The sequence below is a fragment of the Podarcis liolepis genome, assembly GCF_965112155.1.
Source record: "Podarcis liolepis genome assembly, chromosome: 3".
Lineage (NCBI taxonomy): Eukaryota > Metazoa > Chordata > Lepidosauria > Squamata > Lacertidae > Podarcis > Podarcis liolepis.
The window spans coordinates 80,543,111-80,567,360 of record NC_139557.1 but is presented as its reverse complement, the minus strand read 5'-3'; the positions used below and the strand labels follow the sequence as shown (position 1 = coordinate 80,567,360).

The window sequence follows — 24,250 nt, the reverse complement described above, 5'->3', positions numbered from 1 at the left end:
TCTCAAGCCAATTTTAGTGCAATTTCCATAATCAGCATTTATTCTACTACTAAATATAAATTTAGAACAGCAGGTTGAAGAGCCCATATCCCAGGAAGATCGCAATGTTCTGAAGATGGACTACCTTCTTATCATACTTTGTAAATTGAGCATCTTTGTATCTAACTACAATTCTGGGCTTTTTGATTTTCTCAGTTTGTAACTGCTATACTCATTAATGTATTGCACCAGTTAACTATACTGAAGATTAGCAGTGCAGTCCACAGCCATTTTCGACCATCTCTAGCATGAGCTTCCAGATAACTAATTGCATGGACAAAAGGCTGTGTAACAACTGCTTGCAGCAGATCAAACCTGGCACAACAGTTCTAGGTCAAAAGCAGGCTACAAAGGGCTTGTGTTTTCTGGCTAGGAATGGTTATGAATGAAGGCTGTGCAATAGCCAAATCCCAAGTATGCCTTAGGAGTGCTGAGGTAGCCCAGCAGGGACGGGAACTGGTGCAGGACTGCGCAGATCAGAAATTATGTGGACATACCTTGAGACATTCTGTTGTTTGTATAACTATAGTAAGACCGTGTTAATCTCTTTAAATATATATTTTCTTACAATGTTTGATTTTATATACATTCAAACTTCCTTTACTTTCAAATATTCAGTGTTCACCTAGAACTTTTTCTCTAGGCATCTCACAATCCTAAATATGGTTCCTTAGAATTAAGCCCCATTGAGTTGAAAGGGACTTACTCCCAGATAAGTGGGTACAGAGCTGCAGTCATAAAAGGGTTCTTTTAAAAGTCTAAAGCTGCCCTATTTTGCTCCGTCTCCGTTCGTTATATGGGGAAAAACCATAACTGTTTATTGCTGCTAATAAAGAATTGTATTCTGGAAACCACACTGATAACTAACTGGAAAATTATTCTGGGAAAACAACTCTAATGTTCCAAACCGAAGCTTTTGCCAAAAGCTTTCCACTGATAGTGGAAACTGTACAGTTGTTACCTCCTGTTTTACTTTCTACCCTTCATGGAATATGTTTAGAAGCAAAGGTTTTCTGGCTCATGAGTTATTTGTAGCTAGGTACTAATACAGTTTAGAAGGCATACTGATCTGCTAATTTTGGTATAGCTGTTGTAGCACATTCACATTTCATCATCCAGCATGATTGGGAACTGACTGTTTTCTGAATAAGACAATTCAAATGCATCTCCCTCACTGATTAGCTGGCAAAAGACTCCATTGTGCATGGCAAGTCTGAATGTGTCTGTTGTTGCTATGGGAAGCTTGCAGAGCTTGTTACTAACAGACAGTTGAGCTTCTAACAGAAAAGCAAATATTGTCTCTGTATTCACTTAACTTTCGGAGGTTCTTTCCGCATTACTGCTGCTCATGTAGAGCTAGATTTCTATGTTTTGTTTTGTCTTTGCAGGAAATAAACATGATGATGGGACACAGAGCGATTCAGAAAATGCCGGAGCACACAGGCATTACAGTAGACGGGCAGCACTTGAAGAACAGTTAAGGCATCATTATGCTGAGCAGAAAAAATTGCACACAAAATCCCAGGACACAGAGAAACATTCAGACCAGCCAACTGTTAGTCAGACTGCTTTTATGATCGAGTTTTTTGATGAAGGCCATTCCCGGAAGAGGAGATCTTATTCCTTTTCTCAAAACGTGGGAGTTCTGCTCCCTGAAACATCTTCTCCGGCACCCCCTACAAGAACTGAAAAAGTGAGACCTGCATCAGGCGACTCCAAAGGCAGTTTACCACCTTCACAGAATAGCTCCGCCCAACAAAGAGCAGTACATGCAAAACTTCTGAAGCAAAAGTCAGAAGAGCCTTCTGCTGCTGCACTGCCTTTCTTACAAACTGCATTATTGAGAAGTTCTGGAAGTCTTGGAAATAGACCAAGCACAACTGAGGACATGGAGAAAAAAATTAAAAGCCAGGTCGTTTCGGTGGCTGTTGAAAAGGAGGAGGATGACCAAAGTGATAAAGGTACTTACACTATTGAACTGGAAAACCCCAATGCTGAGGAAGTAGAAGCTCGCAAGATGATTGATAAGGTAAGCAATTTAAATAAGAGTGCCATTGTTAAAACCCCAATCCATGGTGTTTATGGTGGGGTCCTAGTAACTACAATTATTCTAATAAATCAGGGTGTTTTTAAAAATATATTATTTTTAAAGCCATATTTTGAACTCTTAGTATTTTATCCCTCATTGCAAGCTATGTACTAGGCAGCAATAGGGTATTTTGAACCTACTTCTTGAGTACATACGAACTATGTGTTAAACAGATTTTTCTATTTTCCAACCATGTTGACTGCTATACAGTGAAGAATGAAGCAAGGTTTATGTTGCCCAATACTCCACCTGTCTTGTATCAAGTTTGTAATAAAACAAACTTTTAAGCAACTATTAAAGTTCAGCACTAATATTTAGCAAGATTCTTCTCTCGCCCTTTAAAAAAAGAACCTTAATAATTTGGTCAAGTATATCCATTTAAAGCAGAGATAGGAAGTCTGCCATCCTCCAGAAGTTTCTCTCCTGGTGTTATTTTCTTTCCCTGGCAACTTTACTGGACTAGCTCTCCTTTTGATAGCCATGGATGACCTCACATACACAATGAACAACGGTACAAGAGACTTCTAGCGCTGTGAGCGTTGGCCATATTGACCCTCTGCAGCCCACTGGCAGGGCCACCACTTGTGCTGCTCCCAAGGGTCCCTGACTACCCACAGTAGATTTACAGGGGGCTGCAAGGAGAAGAAGGAAGTCCCCCCCCCAAAAAAATCATTCCCCTTCCTATAGTGAAAGCAGATCCCCATGGTTCCAAAATTCAGATGCAACCCAAGTAATATATAAAAAATAATTTAGTGAGAAAATGAGCTAGTTACAGTTTCCTAAACATGCATGCTATAATTCCTATAACCATTTAGACTGCAATTCTAGTCCTAATAGGACTTAATTCTTAGTAGACGTGTTCCACCTCCACTGTCAGAGGCAGTAAGCCTCTGAATACCTGTTGCTGAGAATTAAAGGTGGGCAGAGAGTGGTTGAGCTCAGCTCCTTCTTGCATGCCTCCCCTGGTCATCTGGTTGGACACTGTAAGAACAGTATGCTAGACTAGATGGGCCATTGCCATGATCCAGCAGGAACTTCTTATGTTCCTTCATTCTTACATTCTGGACTTGTTTATTGAGTTGGCTTACAAGTCAGTAGACTTTATCTTAGCCCCCAAAGCATAAACCAAACCTTCTGGTGCTTGTCCTTTCCATATACAGTGGTGCCCCGCAAGACGAATGCCTCGCAAGACGGAAAACTTGCTAGACGAAAGAGTTTTCCGTTTTGGAGGTGCTTCGCAAAATGAATTTCCTATGGGCTTGCTTCGCAAGACGACAATGTCTTGCGAGTTCCTGCTGGTTCCCCCCTTTTTTCTAAGCTGCTAAGCCGCTTATCAGCTGATCCAATCAGCAGATAAGCCGCTAAAAGCGCTAATCCGCTAATCCTTCAATGGGCTTGCTTCGCACGACGAAAAAACCGCTAGACGAAGAGAATCACAGAACGGATTCTTTTCGTCTTGCGAGGCACCACTGTATCTGCTTAGGGGAGAAATGGGGAAGGATTTCTCTTTAGCTTTCTCTGATAATAAGGATACTAAGCAGGATCATTTACCTGAATCCTAAGAGCCTTGAAGGTTTGGAAGCCAGGGTTGGAACTTATTAGTCATAGCAGTGTTGTTGTTTTTCAGCATCATGCACAGCGGACTAAATCCCAGCCATGCAAAAGTCAAAAGTTTCTTCACTCGCTTTTCCATATACTCTCTTTAGCCTTCATCCAGGCAGGCAAGAGGCATCATCACGGTTAATGACATATTCCAATCATGCAACAGCATGGGAGATGTGGATCAGTGCCAGTAATGGGTGTTGCCCAAAGAGGGCAACACTACAAAGGAGGCCAGACATGACATGGGGAGAGTCCCAGGGGCCAGATGGAGAGGACCGGAGGGCAGCATTCGGTCCCTAAGCCTGTGCTCCCCACCCAGTATAATGCTTGACCTCAAATCAGATACGTTTTGGTTCAGAATTTTACATCAAAATGCAGGCAAGGGTCATGTTTGTATGTCATACTAAACTGTAATTTATTATGACAGCTGCATCAAACTTGACCCATCTTCTGGTTAATGTGTTTCCTCCTTTCCTCACAGTTGGGAGGAGTCGTCCAAAACATTTCAGTCCCACTTTTGGTTAACCATAGCTTGCTGTGTCAGCCAGATCTAGAGTGTTGGTTTACACCAATTATGTATTGTAGAATTCGTTTAAACAAGCCAGCTTCAGAAACCAGTTTGAAATTGGGTTGTTTGAAACCAGCTATAGATTGTGTTAAAATTAGTTTGATGGCTAATTAAAAGCAAAAGCTTCTGAACTCCTGCTCCCAGCCACATGGTAGGAGGAGAGGGGAGCACATGAGCCTAAGGCTTGCTCAGGCTTCTTCCAGTTCATGCATGTTGTGCTAAACTATGGCTTGGTATGACAGGCAAATTTAGCTATAGTTAAAATGTTATTATTAAAATGTTGACATTTGATTCACATTTCCTTTTTAAACCAGGTTACTTAATTTAAGAGATACATAATCTAACTGAAATTTCAGATGGCAAATATCTTTTAAATAAGCATCCAATTTCTTTTATTGTTTTTAAATTGTAGCTTTTTCTGTATCTTTTTAATTCAGTACAGTGGAACCTCGGGTTGCGAATGTGATCCGTGCGGGAGGCACGTTTGCAACCCGCAGTGCCGCGTCTGCGCATGTGCGGGTCACGATTTGGCGCTTCTGCGCAAAGCACGATTTAGTGTTTCTGTGCATGCATGAGCGCCAAAACCTGGAAGTAACCCTTTCCAGTACTTCTGGGTTCAGCACAGTGCGCAACCCGAAAATGCATAACCTGAAGTGTCTGTAACCTGAGGTATCACTGTAGTTCAATTTACTTAACTTTTATTAAGTAACTTCCATGTTACTTTCATTTTCAAAGTGAGCAGATTTAGAACTAGGAAAATGGACTCCTCTTTTCGTTTCAAAGAAAAGGAACTTCATTTGATCTCTAGATATTTTGTTTTGTTTTAAAATTACTCAACACATCAGTATCCTATTTTGGATCAAAACTTGAAGCAGTTGCTTCAGGAATGAATCATGCCAAATAAAATATCCATTATTCACTCCTGGAGAAACTGAATAAATTCTTACTACTGCAGATAACAGGAAATACAAGAGGAATGTTTCACTTTGTGGGAAACATTGGTTCAATTGATTGTGTTGGATTGAAAGATTTGTGTATTCTGGCTATTTTATGTAAAAGTGTATGAACTTGTGATTTTTAATGATTTCTCAACAGATGAGTAATTCTTAATTACATGTTACTTTGCTGCATACTGCTTTTTATATATTTATATGAGAAGGCAGCATAAAAGTTGAAATAATAATAATAATAATAATAATAATAATAATAATAATAATAATAATAATAAAAAATAATTTTTATTTATACCCCGCCCTCCCCAGCCAAGGCCGGGCTCAGAGCGGCTTACAAGCAATAATAAAAACAAGATGAATGATTACAACTTAAAAACAAAAATAAAATATAACATTATATTTTATATTTTATAAAATATAATGAATAAATAGCACGTTAAAGGTCAAGAAAATGATGCATATGCATTTTAAATTTCTGCTGTTCATGATACAATTTCATATAAAGTTGGATCCCGATTCTTTTCAAGTCAATTCAGTACACAACACTGTGAATAATGAATGCACCATGCTCAGCTGGTACCGATATATAAATGAAACGTGCATTGTATTTGAACCAAACAACAAAACGTAAAGCAAGTTGCTGCACCAAGATTGTGGGGTCAGGTGCACTTCTAAAGTCCCAGTAATTTTCATTCAATTGAGGAGTTTATTACATAGGAGAAATACACTGGGAATTCACCATCATCATAATAGATTATTTTAACAATAACAAAATGTGGCATGTTGAAAGTGTGTACTTTGCAGTTCTCATTTGATATGAAGTGTGTGTTTTGTGTCCTCAGTGAAAAGGGAAAGTAACAAGCAACTATTATAACTTACTATCTGAAACAGAAGTGATCACCCATCCCCATAACATATAGTACGTGACTGATTTTCAAATGTTGACCCTGGTGTGAAGACCTTGGATTGTTCCCAGAAATACTTTTGAAATGATATTAAACAAAATATGGGGTAAAAATGTTTATACTTGATTGTTTTAAGAGCTCATTGAGATTTTTTTTAAAGAAAAACCAGTGTTGCTTTATTAATATTTAAAGTTAAAATACACATTTTAAGATTATGAGGATACCATCTGTATGTGGGTGACAGAAATAGAAGAGTTGAACAATACAGTAGAGAGTTCCCACTGGTGGTTGGTACTTAGTCAATGTTTTTCTCCAACTGCAGCAACACAACATTATACTCTCTTTGTCTCTGTTGTCTTTAATGCCAACAGTGAGGAGGTGCGTGCAGACACTGTTCTGTTGCATTTCCCCAGATAAGAAAACTAAGTGTAATGCTGTGGGATGTATTTGTGGCTCTCCCTTTGTTTTCTCTATTCAGCATCCAGAGAGCAGAAGAATTAGAGAGATATGAGTGCAGCATTTGCCTTTGCAGCAGAAAACTGCTCTGCTGGTGGAAAGAAAAGCAAGTCCAGTTTTCCACTTGGCTGCTTGCCTGGGGGCAGTTATTGCCTGTCTTAAGCAAGTAGGAGAGTGGCAAGCTGAAAGCCTAGATTCAGCTGTGTTTTACAGTCTCCCTACAAGTTTCACTTACCAGATTCCTATTGGTTTGTCTAGTTGTGCTTGTGACAGGTGACGGAAACTGTGCTGGCTGGAGAGAGATTTCTGGTTGAAAGAACACAGACCTCACTGCACTTTTCTGGTTTGCACCCTAAATTCATCCTGCAGTTCTAGGTCACTTTCCTTGGCATTATCACCTGCTTCACAGAACATAAGTACACATGCTGTGGTCTCTCCAAATAACTTGTTAGTTTGATGTGCTTTTAGGAGTGTGACCTACTCTCAAACAAAACTAGAAGAGGATTGCACAATGTGGTGGCAGCCCACCAGATCATGAAATCATAGATTTGTAGAGTTGGAAGGGATCTTGAGGTTCATCTACCCCAACTCCCTTCAATGCAGGAACCTCAACTTAAGCATACATGACAGATGTCCATCCAACCTCTGCTTAAAAACCTCCAAGGAAAAAGAACCCACCGCCTCCTGAAGGAGCCCTTCCAATGTGGAAAAGCTCTTACTGTCAGAAAGTTCTTCCTTACGTTTCGTTGGAATCTTCTTTCTTGTAAATTGAATCCATTGGTTCTAGTTTCTAGAGTGGGAGAAAACAAGCTTGCTCCATTTTCCATGTGGCAACCCTAGGTGCATGGGCTTATTCTTGCATTGGTCACAGAAAGGAAGTAATCCATAATAAAACTTAACATTTTAAAACTTTTAAAATTCTCTAGTCTTACAGTAGTGCAGCCATTTGCCTTCTGAAACTGGCTTCTAGATGTTGTTATTGTTGTTGTTATTATATTTATTTGCACCCCACCTTTTTTTTGCAAGGTGAGTTACAGATAAAAATACAATGGCACAGATAAAATAGAAAAGGATATTCATTAAAAGGTAATTAAACACTAATTGAATTAAATTAAATTGAATTGAATTAAAACAATATAAAAAGATCTAGATGTTATGTATCACCCCTTCTGATTCTAAGTTGTAGTAACTGGGTTGGAGCCAACACCAGACCACCCACACTCAAAGCAGATAATCAGGCATGCCCAGGAGAACACTGAGGCATGAGCTACAAAAATAAACAGAAGGGAGCAAATTTTCCCACAGAAGGCTTAAAAGGCAGCAACACATATGTGAGTCACACAACAGTTGCCATTACCTCCTGTTCACAATAGGACTTAGGCGGCACACTTTCAACTGGCATAGCACAATAATATTGCTGATGTGGAGGCAAGAAATAGTAATCATGAGCAACAGAGGATGAATGACCAGTGGTGGAAAAACAGAGCAGACTATTTGCAATGATTTATAGGTTTTGGGGTTGGAAGACCTGTTGGAATTCTTGAAATAGTGTTAGGAATGCTCATGCAGGTTCTGAAGGTGAGTGTTGAAATTTCATATTTTCTAAAGGCTTGCTAAATTGAGAGTCCTGAGGCAATTTGATCTGGCTGATGACAGACTTCTGCCAGGTCTGTATCAAACTACTTGAATTCGTGGTACCCCAATCTTAAATTTATATCAGAATCATATTATATTTCAATAATATAACTTCCAAGTAAGTGTGTGTAGGGTTGTGACCTGTGACCTTGTTTTGATTTGTTTCAGTCTAGTTTACTACCACTACTTTTGCCAGACAACAAAAATAAATTTTAATCTGCAATTCAAGGAGCTACTTAGGGCATGCTCAGAGAGGGCTACACAGAGTAGAATTTTTGACTTTTTTTTGCTTTAAATAACTGATCCCCCATGCCATGTCAAACTGCTTTTGACAGTGGCCACTTTTGCATGAACAGTATACTTGCCCCTGTGTCACATGGCAAACATATTTTGAAACTGAAGTCTAAATCACCCTTTGGCGTTTTGACTTTTGGTGTAGTTTCTTGGGACCAGATCACTGTATGCAAGGTGTTCTTACCTGGATCTTTTCTGAGAACTGTATACCCATATACATATAACTTTGTAATTCAGAAAGTATACATTAGAGCAAATAATTTATGCAACTTCCAAATGTTATGTGTGAATTTTTCAAATTGATCTTCAGTGAAGCTGACTGGAATAAAAGAAGATGGTTTTCTTAGGGCACTGTAGTATGTATGTATGTATGTATGTATGTATAAGATTTCTTGCTTGTCCTTCACCATAAGGTCCCAAGGCAGGTAACAACAATAGACTATACAATTATAAAAACAGAGAGTAGATACTGGTAATTTGTGTTCACTTTTAATGTATTCAGGAATCTATCCCAAAATAGTCTTCAATAACATGTACCCTTTTGCTTTTTCTTAAATGTTTAATGTCACTTGTCTGTAGACAAATAATTTATTTCAGTATGTTAAATATCACTTTAAAATGGTGGTCAGGATCCAAATGTAGCAAGTTTCATGAATCCAAGGGCAGGATTTTTCTCAGAGAGCCTCATAGCATCTGGTGAGCTTCTTCTGAAACCTATAAGATCTAAAAGCAGTCTGTGATATTGGGGGTGGGGTAGGGAGTTGGCTGTCAAGAAAGTAAAACACTGTTACACAACCATAAAAAGAAAATCCACTGGGATACCCAAGCTCCTCGTACTGGCTTAAGCAGCTATTGGAAGCCCACACCATAGTGTTAATTTTCCTTCTTATCATATTTAGACATGTTGATGTGCTGATTTTTTCAGGGGCAAAGCAGATTGAAAATAACATTTTCATTGTTACTGCAGGTTTGTCAAACATTTGTGTGAAAAGGTTGAGTAGTATATATCCCATGCATTTTAATTTTTAGCATCATCATGAAAGAGTGCTTCTCCCTCTACTTTTCTGCCAAAGACTCGATCTGTCTGGGAGGCCCTTTCTGTTGTGCCATCACCAGAGAATGCCAGGAGTACTAGAACTCATAATATGGCCTTCTCAGTTCACAAAATGGAACTTCACCTTCCTCACCCTCCTGCATGCACTACCTTGATCTACTCTGGATAACCCCTCAGCCCTGCAGAGCAAATTGTGTAAAGGGGCGGGGAGAGAGAGACGACTGAGAAGTCCCACTGCATGAGTGGAAATCTCTTCTGCTCATGCATGGACAGCAGTGGATACAGCCTGAAATCCTTATTTAAGAAATCATTGAATCCATTATAACAAAGGTTATTTTGTTATTTGTACTTCTGTAGAAAGTATTATCTAAGATTGGGGTGTTGGCTCTAGCCTCTTGCTCTACTGATTGGCAGGTTACCGGTTCAAATAGCTGCGACGGGGTGAGCTCCTATTGCTCTGTCCCAGCTCCTGCCAACTAGCAGTTCAAAAGCATGCCGGTGCAAGTAGATACATAGGTAAGCGGTGTTTCCGTGCGCTTTGGCACTCGTCACGGTCCTCCGTGCGCCAGTAGTGGTTTAGTCACGCTGGCCAAATGACCCAGAAAAACACTGTGGTGGCTCTGAAAATATCTTGAGGGGGGAAATAAAATGTAGGAGGGGCATTCTCCTATCTGGTGGTAAATAAGCAGAGAGATGAAGTCTGCTTAACTGAAAGAAGAACATCAACAAGAAGGAATGAGTTAATGGAGACAATTGAGCCTTACTCAGACATGGATTCAACACATTGGGGGGGGGGGGTGTCATGTTGCATGCTCCTTCCAGCATCACATGCTCTAGCTGCATACCTCAGGAGCAGGAAGCATGACCCTAGTTTGTTATGTACATGTATATTCTGTGCATGGATAGCATATGAATAGAGTTTTAAAGGTAAGTAGAATCTGGAAATAATACCGTATTTTTTGCACCATAACACTCACTTTTTTCCTCCTAGAAAGTAAGGGGAAATGTCTGTGCGTGTTATGGAGGGAATGCCTACGGGTGGCATGCCTACGGATTTTCCTCCTCTAAAAACTACGTGTGTGTTATGGTCAGGTGCGTGTTATAGAGCGAAAAATACGGTAATCATAATCATAATTAATTATTATTATTTGTACCCCGCCCATCTGGCTGGGTTTCCCCAGCCACTCTGAGGAGCTTCCAACAAAGATTAAAAATACATTAAACTGTCACACATTAAAAACTTCCTGAAACAGGGCTGCCTTCAGATGTCTTCTAAATGTCAGGTAGTTGTTTATCTCTTTGACATCTAATGGGAGGGCGTTCCACAGGGCGGGCGCCACTACCAAGAAGGCCCTCTGCCTGGTTCCCTGTAGCTTTGCTTCTCACAGTGAGGGAACCGCCAGAAAGCCCTCGGCACTGGACCTTGGTGTCCGGGCAGAACGATGGGGGTGGAGATGCTACTTCAGGTATACTGGGCCGAGGCCATTTAGGGCTTTAAAGGTCAGCACCAACACTTAGAATTGTTCTCGGAAACATACTGGGAGCCATTGTAGGTCTTTCAGGACCGGTGTTATATGGTCTTGGCGGCCGCCCCCAGTAACCAGTCTAGCTGCCACATTCTGTATTAGTTGTATATAATAATAATATAATAATAATAATTTATTATTTATACCCCGCCCATATGGCTGGCCTTCCCCAGCCACTCTGGGCGGCTTCCAAAAAAATATTAAAATACTGTAATACAGTTATAGTTTCCGGGTGACCTTCAAAGGTAGCCCCTCATAGAGCGCATTGCAGTAGTCCAAGTGGGAGATAACTACAGCATGCACCACTCTGGTGATACAGTCTGCGGGCAGGTAGGGTCTCAGCCTGCGTACCAGATGGAGCTGATAAACAGCTGCCCTGGACACAGAAGTGACCTGTGCCTCCATGGACAGCTGTGAGTCCAAAATGACTCCCAGGCTGCGCACCTGGTCCTTCAGGGGCACAGTTACCCCATTCAGGACCAGGGAATCCTCCACACCAGCCCGCCCCCTGTCCCCCAACAACAGTACTTCTGTCTTGTCAGGATTCAACCTCAATCCATTAGCCACCATCCATCCTCCAACCACCTCCAGGCACTCACATAGGACCTTCACTGCCTTCACTGGTTCCGATTTAAAAGAGAGGTAGAGTTGGGTATTATCCGCATATTGATGGACACAGAGCCCAACTCCCCTGATGATCTCTCCCAGCGGCTTCATGTAGATGTTAAAAAGCATGGGAGAGAGGACAGAACCCTGAGGCACCCCACAAGTGAGAGCCCAGGGGTCTGAACACTGATCCCTTACCACCACTTTCTGGACACGACCCAGGAGGAAGGAGTGGAACCACTGTATAACAGTGCCCCCAGCTCCTCTAGACGATGCAGAAGGATGTCTTGGTTGATTGTATCAAACACTGCTGAGAGATCCAGCAGAACTAGGAAACAGCTCTTACCTTTGTCCCTAGACCGCCGTGGAGTAGAGGAAGTTGGACAAGGAAGCTGGTACTATGACAGAAACACAGAAATAGGTAAATGGTATACTCAGCTGATGCTGTAAACTCCTTTGTAGATCAGTCAGCAGAAAAGGAAGAGAAGAGGATGGGAACTTTATTAATAAGTACAAAGTAGAGTTAATAATATGTGGTACTAGTTGGAGGCTGTGTTAAGGAGTAATGTTTGCCTGCTGTGGGTGCTGATGGCACATTTTGGTTCCTGCAATAGAAATAAAGAATTTAAGTATTTTAACATCTTTCCTCATAGTGCAGAAGGAATCTGCAGCTGTCTTCAACATCACCTCATACTCGCTTTACTAGTAAGACTGATGTCCCCTTCTTGTCAATTACCATTGATTTTTGCGTAATTGTTTTCTCATGATTGTAGCTTCCTTGCTGTGGGCTGTTTTCGCCTGCTGTATTCAGGCAGGCATGCACACACTTAACCACGTTTTAAGGGAACACAAGTAAATTGATATGTAATTGTTCACATTGAGGAGATATCTCAAGAGTGACTACATTTTTCTTAAACCCAATGAGATCTTTATAATCCACACGATGCTAGCAAATAATGCATAAACATAGCTTTATATACAAATTAAAAGCTTGAAAAATCCTCAAAGAGTATTTTGAAGTTATTTTATTTTTACAGTTAGGTCATCCCTCTTCTATTCATATTAGTCTAACATTAGAAAAATAAGAATAGTTAACTTACTTGAACCTTCCCTAGAACTGGAACGTATCAGTTCTGCTTGCAAAACTCTATTTTTAATAGCAAATTGTTGGCAAGAATTACACTTCACAACAAGCTATTCAAGTTTCTGTTCTTTTTTTAACTGGCTAACTGATTTGTTAGAGGACCACCCAGACATTCAAATTTAATTTAATTGGGAAGGCTTTCAGTTAATGTGTGTGATTATTTGTTTTATTTTCAGGTTTTTGGAGTGGATGACAGCCAGGATTATAATAGGCCTGTTATCAACGAGAGCCAGAAAGATTTAGTAAAAGATTGGGCTATAAATTCTGCTACAGTAGTGCTGGAAGAAAAAAGACCACTGAGTACAACTGGATTTCTTGACACAGAGGTAGAATTCAATTTTTGATGGGTCATCTTCTTTTTTCTACTCTACCAACAAAGGAGAGGACCTTAATATAGTCAGTATTAAGTAGCTAGCAAGCTAAGCTTCCTTAGAGAATATGAACTCATTTTTAAATTATTGTATCTCTGATTTCTTTGTTAGAGCTTATATCTCTTCTCTGCAAAACCATGCCCACTTGCAACCTTTGCACATACTACATAGCATGCTCTTCTGTGCAGCGTTTCATTTATGTATGCCACTGTGCAGATATGGCACAAGCAACTAAAGAAAAAATAAATACAAGAGTTGCTGCATTGTTAGCTATAGTATATTCGGGTGTTGGTCAAGAAAAGTTCTGAAATTTGCAATTATGCAAGGAAAAGGACATGCAGACTGTGAGTGCAGATGGAAAGACGTTGATCTTTCCAGATGGAAAGTTCATGGATCACTGCTTTTGCAAAGGCATTGCCATCGTGCCCAGGAATCAGCATAGCATTTGTCTATAATAAACCTCTGTGTCAACTTTTGATAGTGTCTAGTAATATTTTAGAGGTTCATGAAGGAGGTCTAAGGAAGGACAGTAAAGCCAAACTTTCTTACACCAAAAAAGACCCCTGCAACCATAGATGGAACTACAGAGAGCAGCAAATGCAATAAGCATCTGTATGTTTCAACTGAACATGAAGGGAAAGGGATGATAAAAACATCCAAGATAAAATGTGTAACTGTTAACCTGAGTTTGCTATGCATAATGACATCGTTCCATAAGCTTAAATATGGGAAGAAATTACACTACTCTTCTACTAATCCTTATTTTTACCTTTCTTATACACAGTTATTATTGTCACATGGAGCTGAATTTCCTTCTAATACTTTCTTTTCCAGAACTGTTGTAAAGCAGCATCTGTTCTGTTTCTTTGGCTGTTTATGCATTATGCATTTAAAGTACTGTATTTTTCGCCCCATAGGACGCACTTTTTCCCCTCCAAAAATGAAGGGGAAATGTGTGTGTGTCCTATGGGGCGAATGCAGGCTTTCGCTGAAGCCTGGAGAGCCGGGCTCCCACGGCTTGTGGAGAGTTCCTTGCATGCTGAAGCCTGGGCGCACTGAGCTCAGTGCGCCCAGACTTCGTGCAGCTCTCCGCAAGGCGCGGAGAGTTGCCTGTTCTGGGGGCTGGGTCCCCCGCCCCAGCCCCGCGCCTGGGGGGGAAAAATAAAATTTATTTCCCCCCAAAAAAACTAGGTGCACCTTATGGGACGGTGCGTCCTATAGGGCGAAAAATACGGTACATCCCCACCTCCCCAAAAAAGAGAATCCTTGGAACTGTAGTGCTGTGAGGGGTAAACAACAGATCCAAGGATTCTTGAGGGAGGATGTGCTTTAAATGTGAGTATGCAACCTTAATATCCATATTCAATGTTATATGATTTATATAAGATGATATATTGTATAAGATTTATATTGAAAACTCCAAGCAGTATCTTAATATTTTGTTTTGGTTTTTTCCTTAAAAAAAAATCATAGGTATTAAGTGAGTCAAGTTCATTGGCAGATAGCAAAAATAAAATGAGGGATTTGCAATGTATCTTGAAGTGGCACTATTAATCTGAAGTATGGTGTTTAGGGGAGGGGGCTGAGAGGGAGGAACCACAGAAAAGAATTTTCAGCCATGCCATTCATCACTATTCAAAACTTTTATTATTACACTATAATATGATACTATACTGTTAAGTAGGCAATCTCAATGCCAAGTAGAAAAAGTCTGATCATGCCACTGTTTCCAAATCACATTTTGACCCGCATGGTGTTTTACTAAAGTTATCTCATTCTTATAGAATGGAAAAACTGAAAATAAGCAAATGTTATACTGCAAGTCTCTAAACATCTTACTTTGCATTCTGAAGCAAAAGTATATTTTATGCTCTTTGGCTGACTGAGCTGCAAGACTCAGCTCAGGAGGCTTTTATTCCTGGCTGGTGGACCGGAGCAAAGATTTCTGCACTCCAATCCGCACCCAGGCTCTGCCCCTCTCGCCTCATTGGGCAGTTCAAATTTGGCATTGGTGGGCTATCCCGCCATTCATAGTGCCCTGGCAAGGCAGGACCCAATGGCTGGCCAATACCAAGAGGCTTTTCACTCCCCAGGGGGAAAAGGGGAAGCTATGATGGGCTACAACTGCTGCCCATCCCAGAGCTGTGTAAGTAGCCATTTTATACAGAACAACCCATATTCTGTGAGTTTTAGTTGGAATGTGGGTTTTAGAGAAAACTAAAGGAACTGTGATGGAGACGATGGCCTGAGAAGTTGTTATACTATCTATATTATATTGACTCTAAGGCAGGCAACTTTCTCACAAATATGTCATGAGAGGAGGCTAAGAAAAATTCATATTTTGATTATGAATAGTAAAATTTATGCAACCTTGTCAAGAACATAGCAGATGCTAGTATGCATTTGCCCATGACAAGTATTACTATTCAGGAAGTGTTTCCTCTGAGTCAAGCCTTGAAAGAGACTTTCTATAATTATTTGGGCTTATTTCATTGTTTCTGAACCTTTAATATTGGGACATCCTGTTTTCAACATTCCAGAATTTATCAGTGCAACAAGGAACAGCTACAAGCTTTTTGTGTTGAAATGAAAGCTGGAGTTACTGGGAATGCTCTAAAGGTGGTTTAAGACCTATGTGCAGTTCATGGGCAATATATTGATCACCCCTGAAACTTTCACCATTTTGCCCCAGCAAATCAAATTACCTGAATATTTTATATCAATTTTGCCTCCAGAGACAAGCTATTCCATTGAGGTATTACTTAAAAGTACCATGGTTTTGAATACCAAATAAAAACATGTCTTGAGGTTTTCTCAGTAGGGTTTAGAAAGAATGTTCCTGTCTTGTAGAATCTGTGGCAAATGACGCCATAACATACCCATAGCAACCAATGCATACATATTCTATATGTCCTATAATTTGAATACTACCAACAATTGAGAGAGCTTTAGGTTAGGCTCCTGGAAGAACTTCAGAAGGTGAATAAGGGAAATCATGTGTGGAATTAAACTTCTGAGAAGTTAAAGTATTTTATTTTATTTTATTGCTGAGATTGTCTAACGGTATGTTGTAACAGTTAATCCTTTACTGGTGGTTTTTGACTAAGCTTCCTTTGCATTAAGATACTGAGAAATCTCAGACTTTTCAACTTTCATTACTTTTTCTCTCCCCCCCCCCTCTTTTAATATTTCAAAGATGCAAAAATATTTTGCAGGATTATCCTTTCAATGAATTATTTTATATTTTAAAAACACCTGTTTTATTGTTATTCATTTATTTCTGTCATTTCCTATCCCTTTCATTTTGAGAACTGTATAATGAAAAACATGGCTTGTAAGGGTGGGAATATAAATGTGGAATAAGCAGCTATGGGGACAAACAAGGATAGAATCCAAAATCCAGTCAGTTTATCATTCTTAAACTGCTTACCTTGGAGTAGTCCCATTGAGACTGATGGGAATATTTGATGAGTAATTCTGTTTTTTCCAAAGGAGACTATATTGGAAAGTATTCCTATAATATAAAATAAGATGTTACAGAATCTCACATCTCTGTGTCTGTGATAATACTCATTTTATGGTGATGTAATTACTTTGGTATAGGAAATAAGTGCACTGAAATTTGGATCAGTTTTATTTAGAAATTAACAATATATTGGAGGCTACTTATACATACCACATAAATTGTGCCACAGAATTTAACAAACTGGCTATGATCACATGAAGAAACTAGTCTGTGAATTGGTAGTTACCTGATTAAACACAATCACAGTTGAGACAGCCCTTTTGACCTTTTTTTTAGTTAACAGAAATTCAGGGGCTTTGAGTTCATGCATATTTTCTTCCCATATGAATGCATGCAAGTCAATTTTATGACAATTATGTATCTATTAGCTGACCCTGAGAATGTCACCTACAATCAACCTGCTATGTTTGTTTACTTGTGAAAGATTTGTATACTATCCTTAGGTGTTGTTTCCAGGGTGTTTTACTGAAGTTGAATAAAATACAAGGTTCAGATAACAGTATATTAAGGCAACGGTGTAAGCAAAGGACTGAATAAATAACGACATATTTGCCTGGCACCAAAATTATGATAATATTCATCTCTGGAGAGGGAGTTCCAGGAACCATGTGTCACAATCCTGAAGGACCTCTCTAGTTGCCTTTCACGTTGAGGCTTCTGCTAGGAGAGCCGCTGAAGGTTTCCTCAATTCACAGATTGGTTGACAGAGGAATAAGGGTTAATACAGGTAGCTGGACCTCAAGCCACATAGAACTTTAAAAGAAAATGCCAGATCTTTGAATTGGGTTCAGAAACACAAAAAAACCCTTAACAAAAAAACCTATTTTTAAAAAAATAAGAAGTGAAGTAGCAGCCACTGAAGTTCTTTAAGCATTGGTGTGGTATGTTCAAAACAACCAGTGACAGTAGCCTGGAAGCTGCATTCTGCACCAGGGGCATTTTCCAAATAGTTTTCAAAGGCAGACCATTTACAAAACGTTACCAGTAGTCAGTTCTAGACATTACCAGGGACAGGATAACTTTTTTCTGTCATGCAGGTTCTAAACTGCTAAAGAGGCTACCTGGGCCTGCAGTGACAAAGGTGAATTTGAGACCATCCACAGACTAAATTTAATCTGTAGCATAGTACAAATTCATAAAATTTGAGAAATTTCTTTTAAACTTTCCCCTGAACCATGAATATTGTTGTATAAGAGCCCCGTATTCGTTATCCTTAGTCCAAACTTGGTACTCGCAGCTGCTAATGAAGTAATTTTCTTCCTGTGCAAATTGCAGATTCAGATTGGGACTACAGGGAAGGAAAGAGTTAAGAATCTCTTCTCCCTGGCTGCTTCAATCCTGATAAATATCAACCACCACCCACCAGCAGCTGCTGTTTGTGTCTGATGTTTAGTTTGGGCCTTTATCCTCCACACATCAGCCTACCTCAGCGGGTTGTGGTATAATCATTTCCCACACAGTTGCTCAGCACTTTGAAGCCAACCCGTTCCTCTAATTACTGATTTTGCTTCAGTCCATATCTTACATGTGAATAATGTTTTAAAGGGATTTATAGTGAGTGCTGTGCAGATGCATCACGGAAGAGACGGGTTTCTGCATTCTTGAGGAAGAAAATGTAACACATGCAAGAGCAGGAAATACAAAAGTCCTTTCACGTGAATTAACATTTTGCACACATGTTTTACAATCTTCAAAAAACTAAAGCAGCTTCTGCTGTAATTTGATGGCACAGCAGAGCCTAAGTAGGCTCTTTGACAGCCACCTACTGAACAAGGAACTTACTGCAGCTTCAGAGTCCTTTATATTTTCACTCAGTCTCGAAGCCTCAAAAAATACTTACAAAGACCAGCCTAAATTTGGCCCACTTTTCCCCACCATTTGAAATAACTTTCACAGAGTAAACTGATGTTGAGCTTATGGAGCTTTATTATAAGAATTAAAAATAATCTCCCTCTCCATGCTATGCTAAATACAGTCTCACAATACATGATCTGTGATCTTGACTGCATGGCAAACACTGCAAAGCTTGGCCTTGCACCAGATTTTCCCATGTGGTTTGGTCAAAATCGAGTATACATTTCCAGAGTTAGCGCTAAATACATTATTTCTAGCAAATGAGCCACCATAGCCACTAGAGGACTGTGGAAATTTGTGTCCTGGGCTTTTTAGACTCATCTACCCCTGTACTATCTGAAACCAAAGGGGCACATTGGTTGCCAAATGTGTGGTGCATTGGCATTATTTTATGCTTTCCTACCCCACTATGATCAAATCCCAACCTGTAGGGTACTATGTTGGGTGGTTATATATGTTCCACGTGTTATACTCGTAGCCTCTGAATAATGGTGTTTCAGTGCTAATGCCTGTGTAATATAGCCTTAATCAACAGACGTACATGCTAAACTTGCATAAAAGAGGGCTAATATAGCAACTTTGATGGATAGATGCCCCTGGCTATGTTTGGATTATCAAATTGGCTGAGAGGTGGATATGCATCCTGCAGCCAGTTTGCTACTTCCTTCATGCAAGCAAGGTGACAAGTCAGAAAGCTGCCATTAACTATTAAGTTCAAACTAGGAAAATGTGGTTGATGCCTTCTAAGCAAGCCAGAATATGAAGCTCTGGTAATCGGCTTGTTTCAGAATCAGTCAGCCATAGTTCTGCAGTTCAGTTGTAATGGACAGCTATGGTAGATTGCAGCTTCCTGGTTTGTTTTCCCCACTCGTGTAGGGAGGATCAAAGCAGCTACATCTATAGGTGTATAAAACTTATTTATATGTCTGTTTGTTACACCAAGATATGACTGCCCACTGCCAATTTCTAACCACAAGTTCATTACTAGATGACACTCCTTCCTAATTAGTCTTGCAGTAAAATCATGATTTCACTTAATCTGAATGTGTGTGTGTGTGTGTGTGCGCGCACGCACGCATGCAGACTTGTTCTCCAAAATCTTAATTTTCTGAATGTTTTTCCATTTTCCCCCTTTAAAATGACTAAATCAATGTAAGCATGATTTGTGTTGAAATCTGTTATTAGGAAAGCACTGGTGTATCTGGAAGCAAGCGCTGGGTGTCACAGTGGGCTAGTCTGGCTGCTAATCATACAAAACATGAAGAAAGTGAAGTACGGATGGAATCATTTGCTCCTGCTCCTCTAGAAAATGGTACTTTACATATTTATCTTTCATAGCAACTACTAGCAGCACGTTTTATCGCACTCAGTTGTTAAACTTCTCATAACCACTTAAGCAATAGTGTTTGTTAAAAGCATGTGCTTTGTAAAGAATTTTGATGCTAAAAGATTGTGATGCAAAAGAAAAAGAGTAAATGAGGCTCCCTCTAAATTTTAATTGAAATAATCTGTAATATTTGTAGAATTTCCAGGTGGCATTCAGTGTTGTGCTATGGTGAGTGTTGCATCTGCACCAGCATTGCAGCTTGCCAGATAGAACGATCCCTCTCTTTTCCCCTTGTGTGCTGTTCATAGCTGTCAACTTTCAGATATGAAAATAAGGGATCAGCAGCCTCGAAAATAAGGGATCAGCAGCATAGCTGTCAACTTTCAGATTTGAAAATAAGAGATCAGCAGCCTCACCTGTCCCGGAGACAGTCTACGGGATATCTAACAATCCGGGATAGCAGCGGGAAGCTGTGGGAAATGGTGCTGGAATAAGGGAATTTCTCACACAAAAAAGGGAAGCTTGACGGCTATGGTGCTGTTGTGGGGGTATGCCTTATTACAGAAGTGGAAGTCCTTGCCCAGGGCTTCCGCTGACATGGCTTGTCAGGTGAATCCCACACAAGTGCTTTTACTTAACATGTTTTCCCTCTCCCCATTTTCCTACGTTTTATTTGGTTTTAGATACAGACATCAGTGAATCTGGCCTGTCAGCTAGAAGTGCTGCCTCTGCTGCCTCTTTGACCAGCCAAGGAGATAGAAAGAGGCGAACACTTCCACAGTTGCCGAAGGAGGAAAATGCCACAGAAGGACAAAGAACAAAGGTTACAACCCACCAGCGATCGGAGATAGGTGAAAAACAAGACACTGAACTTCAAGAGAAAGAAACTCCAACTCTTACCCAGAAAGAAATAGGGCAAATTAGTGACAGGAGCGTGACTAAAGCAAGCAGGGCAATGAATGGCCTGTCTCCTAAAGCAGACAAGGCGCTTCTTCACTCCAACAGTTCCTTTTCTTCTGACAAAGAGAAAAGTGAAAATGGCAGAGAAACATCGGTGGTAAAACAAGCTTTGGCTAAAATTAAGCAGCAGGAACAAAAGGAGGTAACACATTGGACCCCCACTAAATTATCTTCTTCAAAAACACCAAACCAAGCTGAAAGAAGTAGAGACGAGCCGCCTGTTTCTCATAAAGCAGACAATAAAGAGAAAGCATCAGGGCGTGGTTCTGGCAAAGCAGAAAGTAAAGTGGTGCAAAGTGACGGGAAAAGAAGGAAAGCGGAAGATGCAACAAGATGTCCGACTCCAAAAGGGTTTAGTGGGGATAAAAAAGAATCATCGAAGCCGTTGGTGAGACAAGGCAGCTTTACCATAGATAAACCAAGCACAAATATACCTATAGAACTAATCCCGCACATCAATAAACAGACAGGAACTACTCCGCCATCATTGTCTTTAACATCCACTAGTAGAATAAGTGAGAAAAGTGATTCCGTGGAAACAGATTCTAGTCTAGATACAACACTTATCTTGAAGGACACTGAAGCTGTAATGGCTTTTCTTGAAGCGAAGCTGCGTGAAGAAAACAAAACCGACGAAGGACCTGATACTCCCAGCTATAATAGAGATAATTCCATTTCGCCTGAATCAGATGTGGATACAGCTAGTACAATTAGCCTTGTTACTGGCGACAGTGAAAGAAAGCAATCTCAGAAACGAAAAAGCTTTAGTACCCTGTACAAAGATAGATGTTCCACTGGTTCACCTTCAAAGGATGCTTCAAAGTCATCTTCTACAAGCGCTAGAGACAAAATTGAGAAGAAAACAAAAAGCCGATCTTCAGATGCTGGTTCGAGAGGTGATGCACGCAAGGTTGTGCAGAGCAGTGGAAGAATAAGGCAGCCTTCTGTAGATTTAACAGATGATGACCAAACTTCCAGCGTACCTCATTCTGCCATTTCTGATATCTTATCTTCCGACCAGGAAACATGCTCTGGCAAATCGCATGGAAGGACATCTTTTACCTCAGCAGATGAACATTTACATTCCAAAACAGAAGGTATCAAGTCAGCCAAGTTGAGGACCTCTCCAGCATCAGCTGGGCAGTCCAGTAAATCAATCACTCTCCCAAGGCCTCGCCCCACAAGGACTTCTCTCTTACGTAGAGCGCGACTTGGTGAAGTGTCAGATAGCGAACTGGCGGATGCGGATAAAGCATCTGTTGCTTCTGAGGTGTCTACTACAAGTTCTACTTCCAAACCCCCATCTGGAAGGAGAAATATCTCAAGAATTGACCTGCTTGCTCAGCCACGGAGAAATAGACTTGGTTCTTTATCAGCGCGTAGTGACTCTGAAGCAACAATGTCTAGAAGCACGACATCATCTCGTACTCCGGAAGCCATAATTAGAAGTGGCATTAGGATAACACCGCCAGCAGACAGCACTAAAGTTTCTCCTAGAATGAGAGCGAACAGCATATCTCGCCTTTCGGACTCCAAATCCAAATCTCTGTCATCAGCCCATAATTCTTCAGCAGGTACGAGAGTTTTTCAACCTTAATTCAATAATTTGTCCTGTCAGCGCTTTCACTTTTTGGTTGATAGGGACATACATGGAGCATTTTTAATAATAAAGTGTAGCTTTAAAGTTGCTGAATCTAATGAAAAATGGTAAGGGATTGGCTGAATCTCCTTCACTGTTAATGGCTGATTTATTCATAAGTCATTCAGATTTTTAACCAAATTAATGCTTTTTTGCTATAAAACTGGAACATGTAAGACTAATAATGTTTGGGATGTCAGAATTCTTTTTCAGATCTAGTGCTTGTAGGACATAGCATTTTGAACTTGGATTATGAGAGGCCAGTGATTATTATCTATCGCTTCTACAGTAGCTAAGATACACCAAGAAAAGAAAAGAAGTCACACTTGGCTTTGGTTCTCCAGTTGACTGAGAATTACTACCTAATTTCATAACAGGCCTCTGAAAAGGCATGTTCACCTAGTCATTAGTTTGGTATAGCGCATGTGGAAAGAACTGAAATGCAGCAGTCTACACATGGATTATCTTCATGCATAACTAGTTTTTGTCAGCCTCCATCTGGGGGTTATATTATTTGCATATCCATCACCTTGTGAAACATTCAGGCCAAGATCTCAGTGGCCATGCACGCACTAGGAGTTCCCAGGGCATTTCTTTCATCATAGTCATTCAGCTATACCTAAAAGCCATGCCCAAGGGTTTGGGAAAACCTCCAGAGTAGCATCTGGCATAGTATGAGCAGCTGCAGCCAGATAGAAAAAAATATTGTGTGTACACAAGGCTATATGAATCATGGTTACAGGGTAGAAGGCCTATTAGCTATCTTTGAGAATGATACGCAACTAGGTAAAAAGCATTTGTAGATACTATTTCATTCTGTTGGAGACATTAGGACTTTTGCAACTGTCATTTTAAACTATTTGTAAATCAGGGTTTGGGTTTTTGAGACCATGTTGGGTGGTACCCATTTTTACCCACTCTCTCTAGATCCTTGGGTGCACAAAATAAGCATGATCCTTTTCCTGCCATCATTGTATCCCAACAACTGAAATCCGATTCTTAATTGATAAACTAACATAATATAATTTATAATGGCGTCACTTGCAGTAAAGGGTAGGCTAGAGATAATTTGAGGCGGTTGCTGATGACCCGAATGGGTTGGGTTATGACCCTCTTCACATGACGGAGGCAGGAGAGCAAAGAATTCTGGGAGGCAGGCGCAGGCCCCTCAGTTTTTTCTCTCCTGCCTGACTAGATTAGAGATATTTTAAAGGAATAAAATTAGTTTTACAATTCCAAAAAACTCACTGAAAAAACTTTAAAGCTGTACACAGTGAGTGATAGCTCAGAATCCAAGAGTACACCCAAGTTACAAAATGGAAAAAAAGAAGAAGGAATATAGAAATAGGCAATAATAATAATACGGTAATAAAAACAGTAATAAAATAAATGTCGCAATGTTAGATGCTGTAAAACAGCTCTGATATGTAATGCTTCTTATACAGGATGAGTAACTGCATTTGTTCAGATGTTACTTATTGAGAAGAAAGTAAAAAAGAGTTGAATTCTCAATTTCCCCACTGCAAAGAGAAATCTAATTTCTGTTGGAGACTGAATACAGTGGTACCTCTGGTTACGTACTTAATTCGTTCCAGAGGTCCGTTCTTAACTTGAAACTGTTCTTAACCTGAGGTACCACTTTAGCTAATGGGGCTTCCCACTGCTGCCGCACCCTTGGCGCATGATTTCTGTTCTCATCCTG

At 40.1% G+C, this 24,250-nt stretch overlaps 1 protein-coding gene across 40 annotated transcripts in view; it reads left to right on the top strand.

The window, feature by feature from the left end:
- The window catches only part of CEP170 (centrosomal protein 170), a 73,918-nt gene that overhangs the window by 33,168 nt on the left and 16,500 nt on the right, over window positions 1-24,250 (top strand). For 26 of the 40 annotated variants that reach the window (XM_083496766.1, XM_083496760.1, XM_083496747.1 and 23 more), the window contains 4 exons: window positions 1,428-2,068; window positions 13,048-13,197; window positions 19,808-19,934; window positions 20,633-22,483. In XM_083496766.1, the coding sequence (XP_083352892.1) occupies window positions 1,428-2,068; window positions 13,048-13,197; window positions 19,808-19,934; window positions 20,633-22,483 (2,769 nt within the window). The remainder of the gene's footprint in view (window positions 1-1,427; window positions 2,069-13,047; window positions 13,198-19,807; window positions 19,935-20,632; window positions 22,484-24,250) is intronic. The other 14 variants (XM_083496764.1, XM_083496762.1, XM_083496756.1 and 11 more) reach the window with 1 other exon arrangement.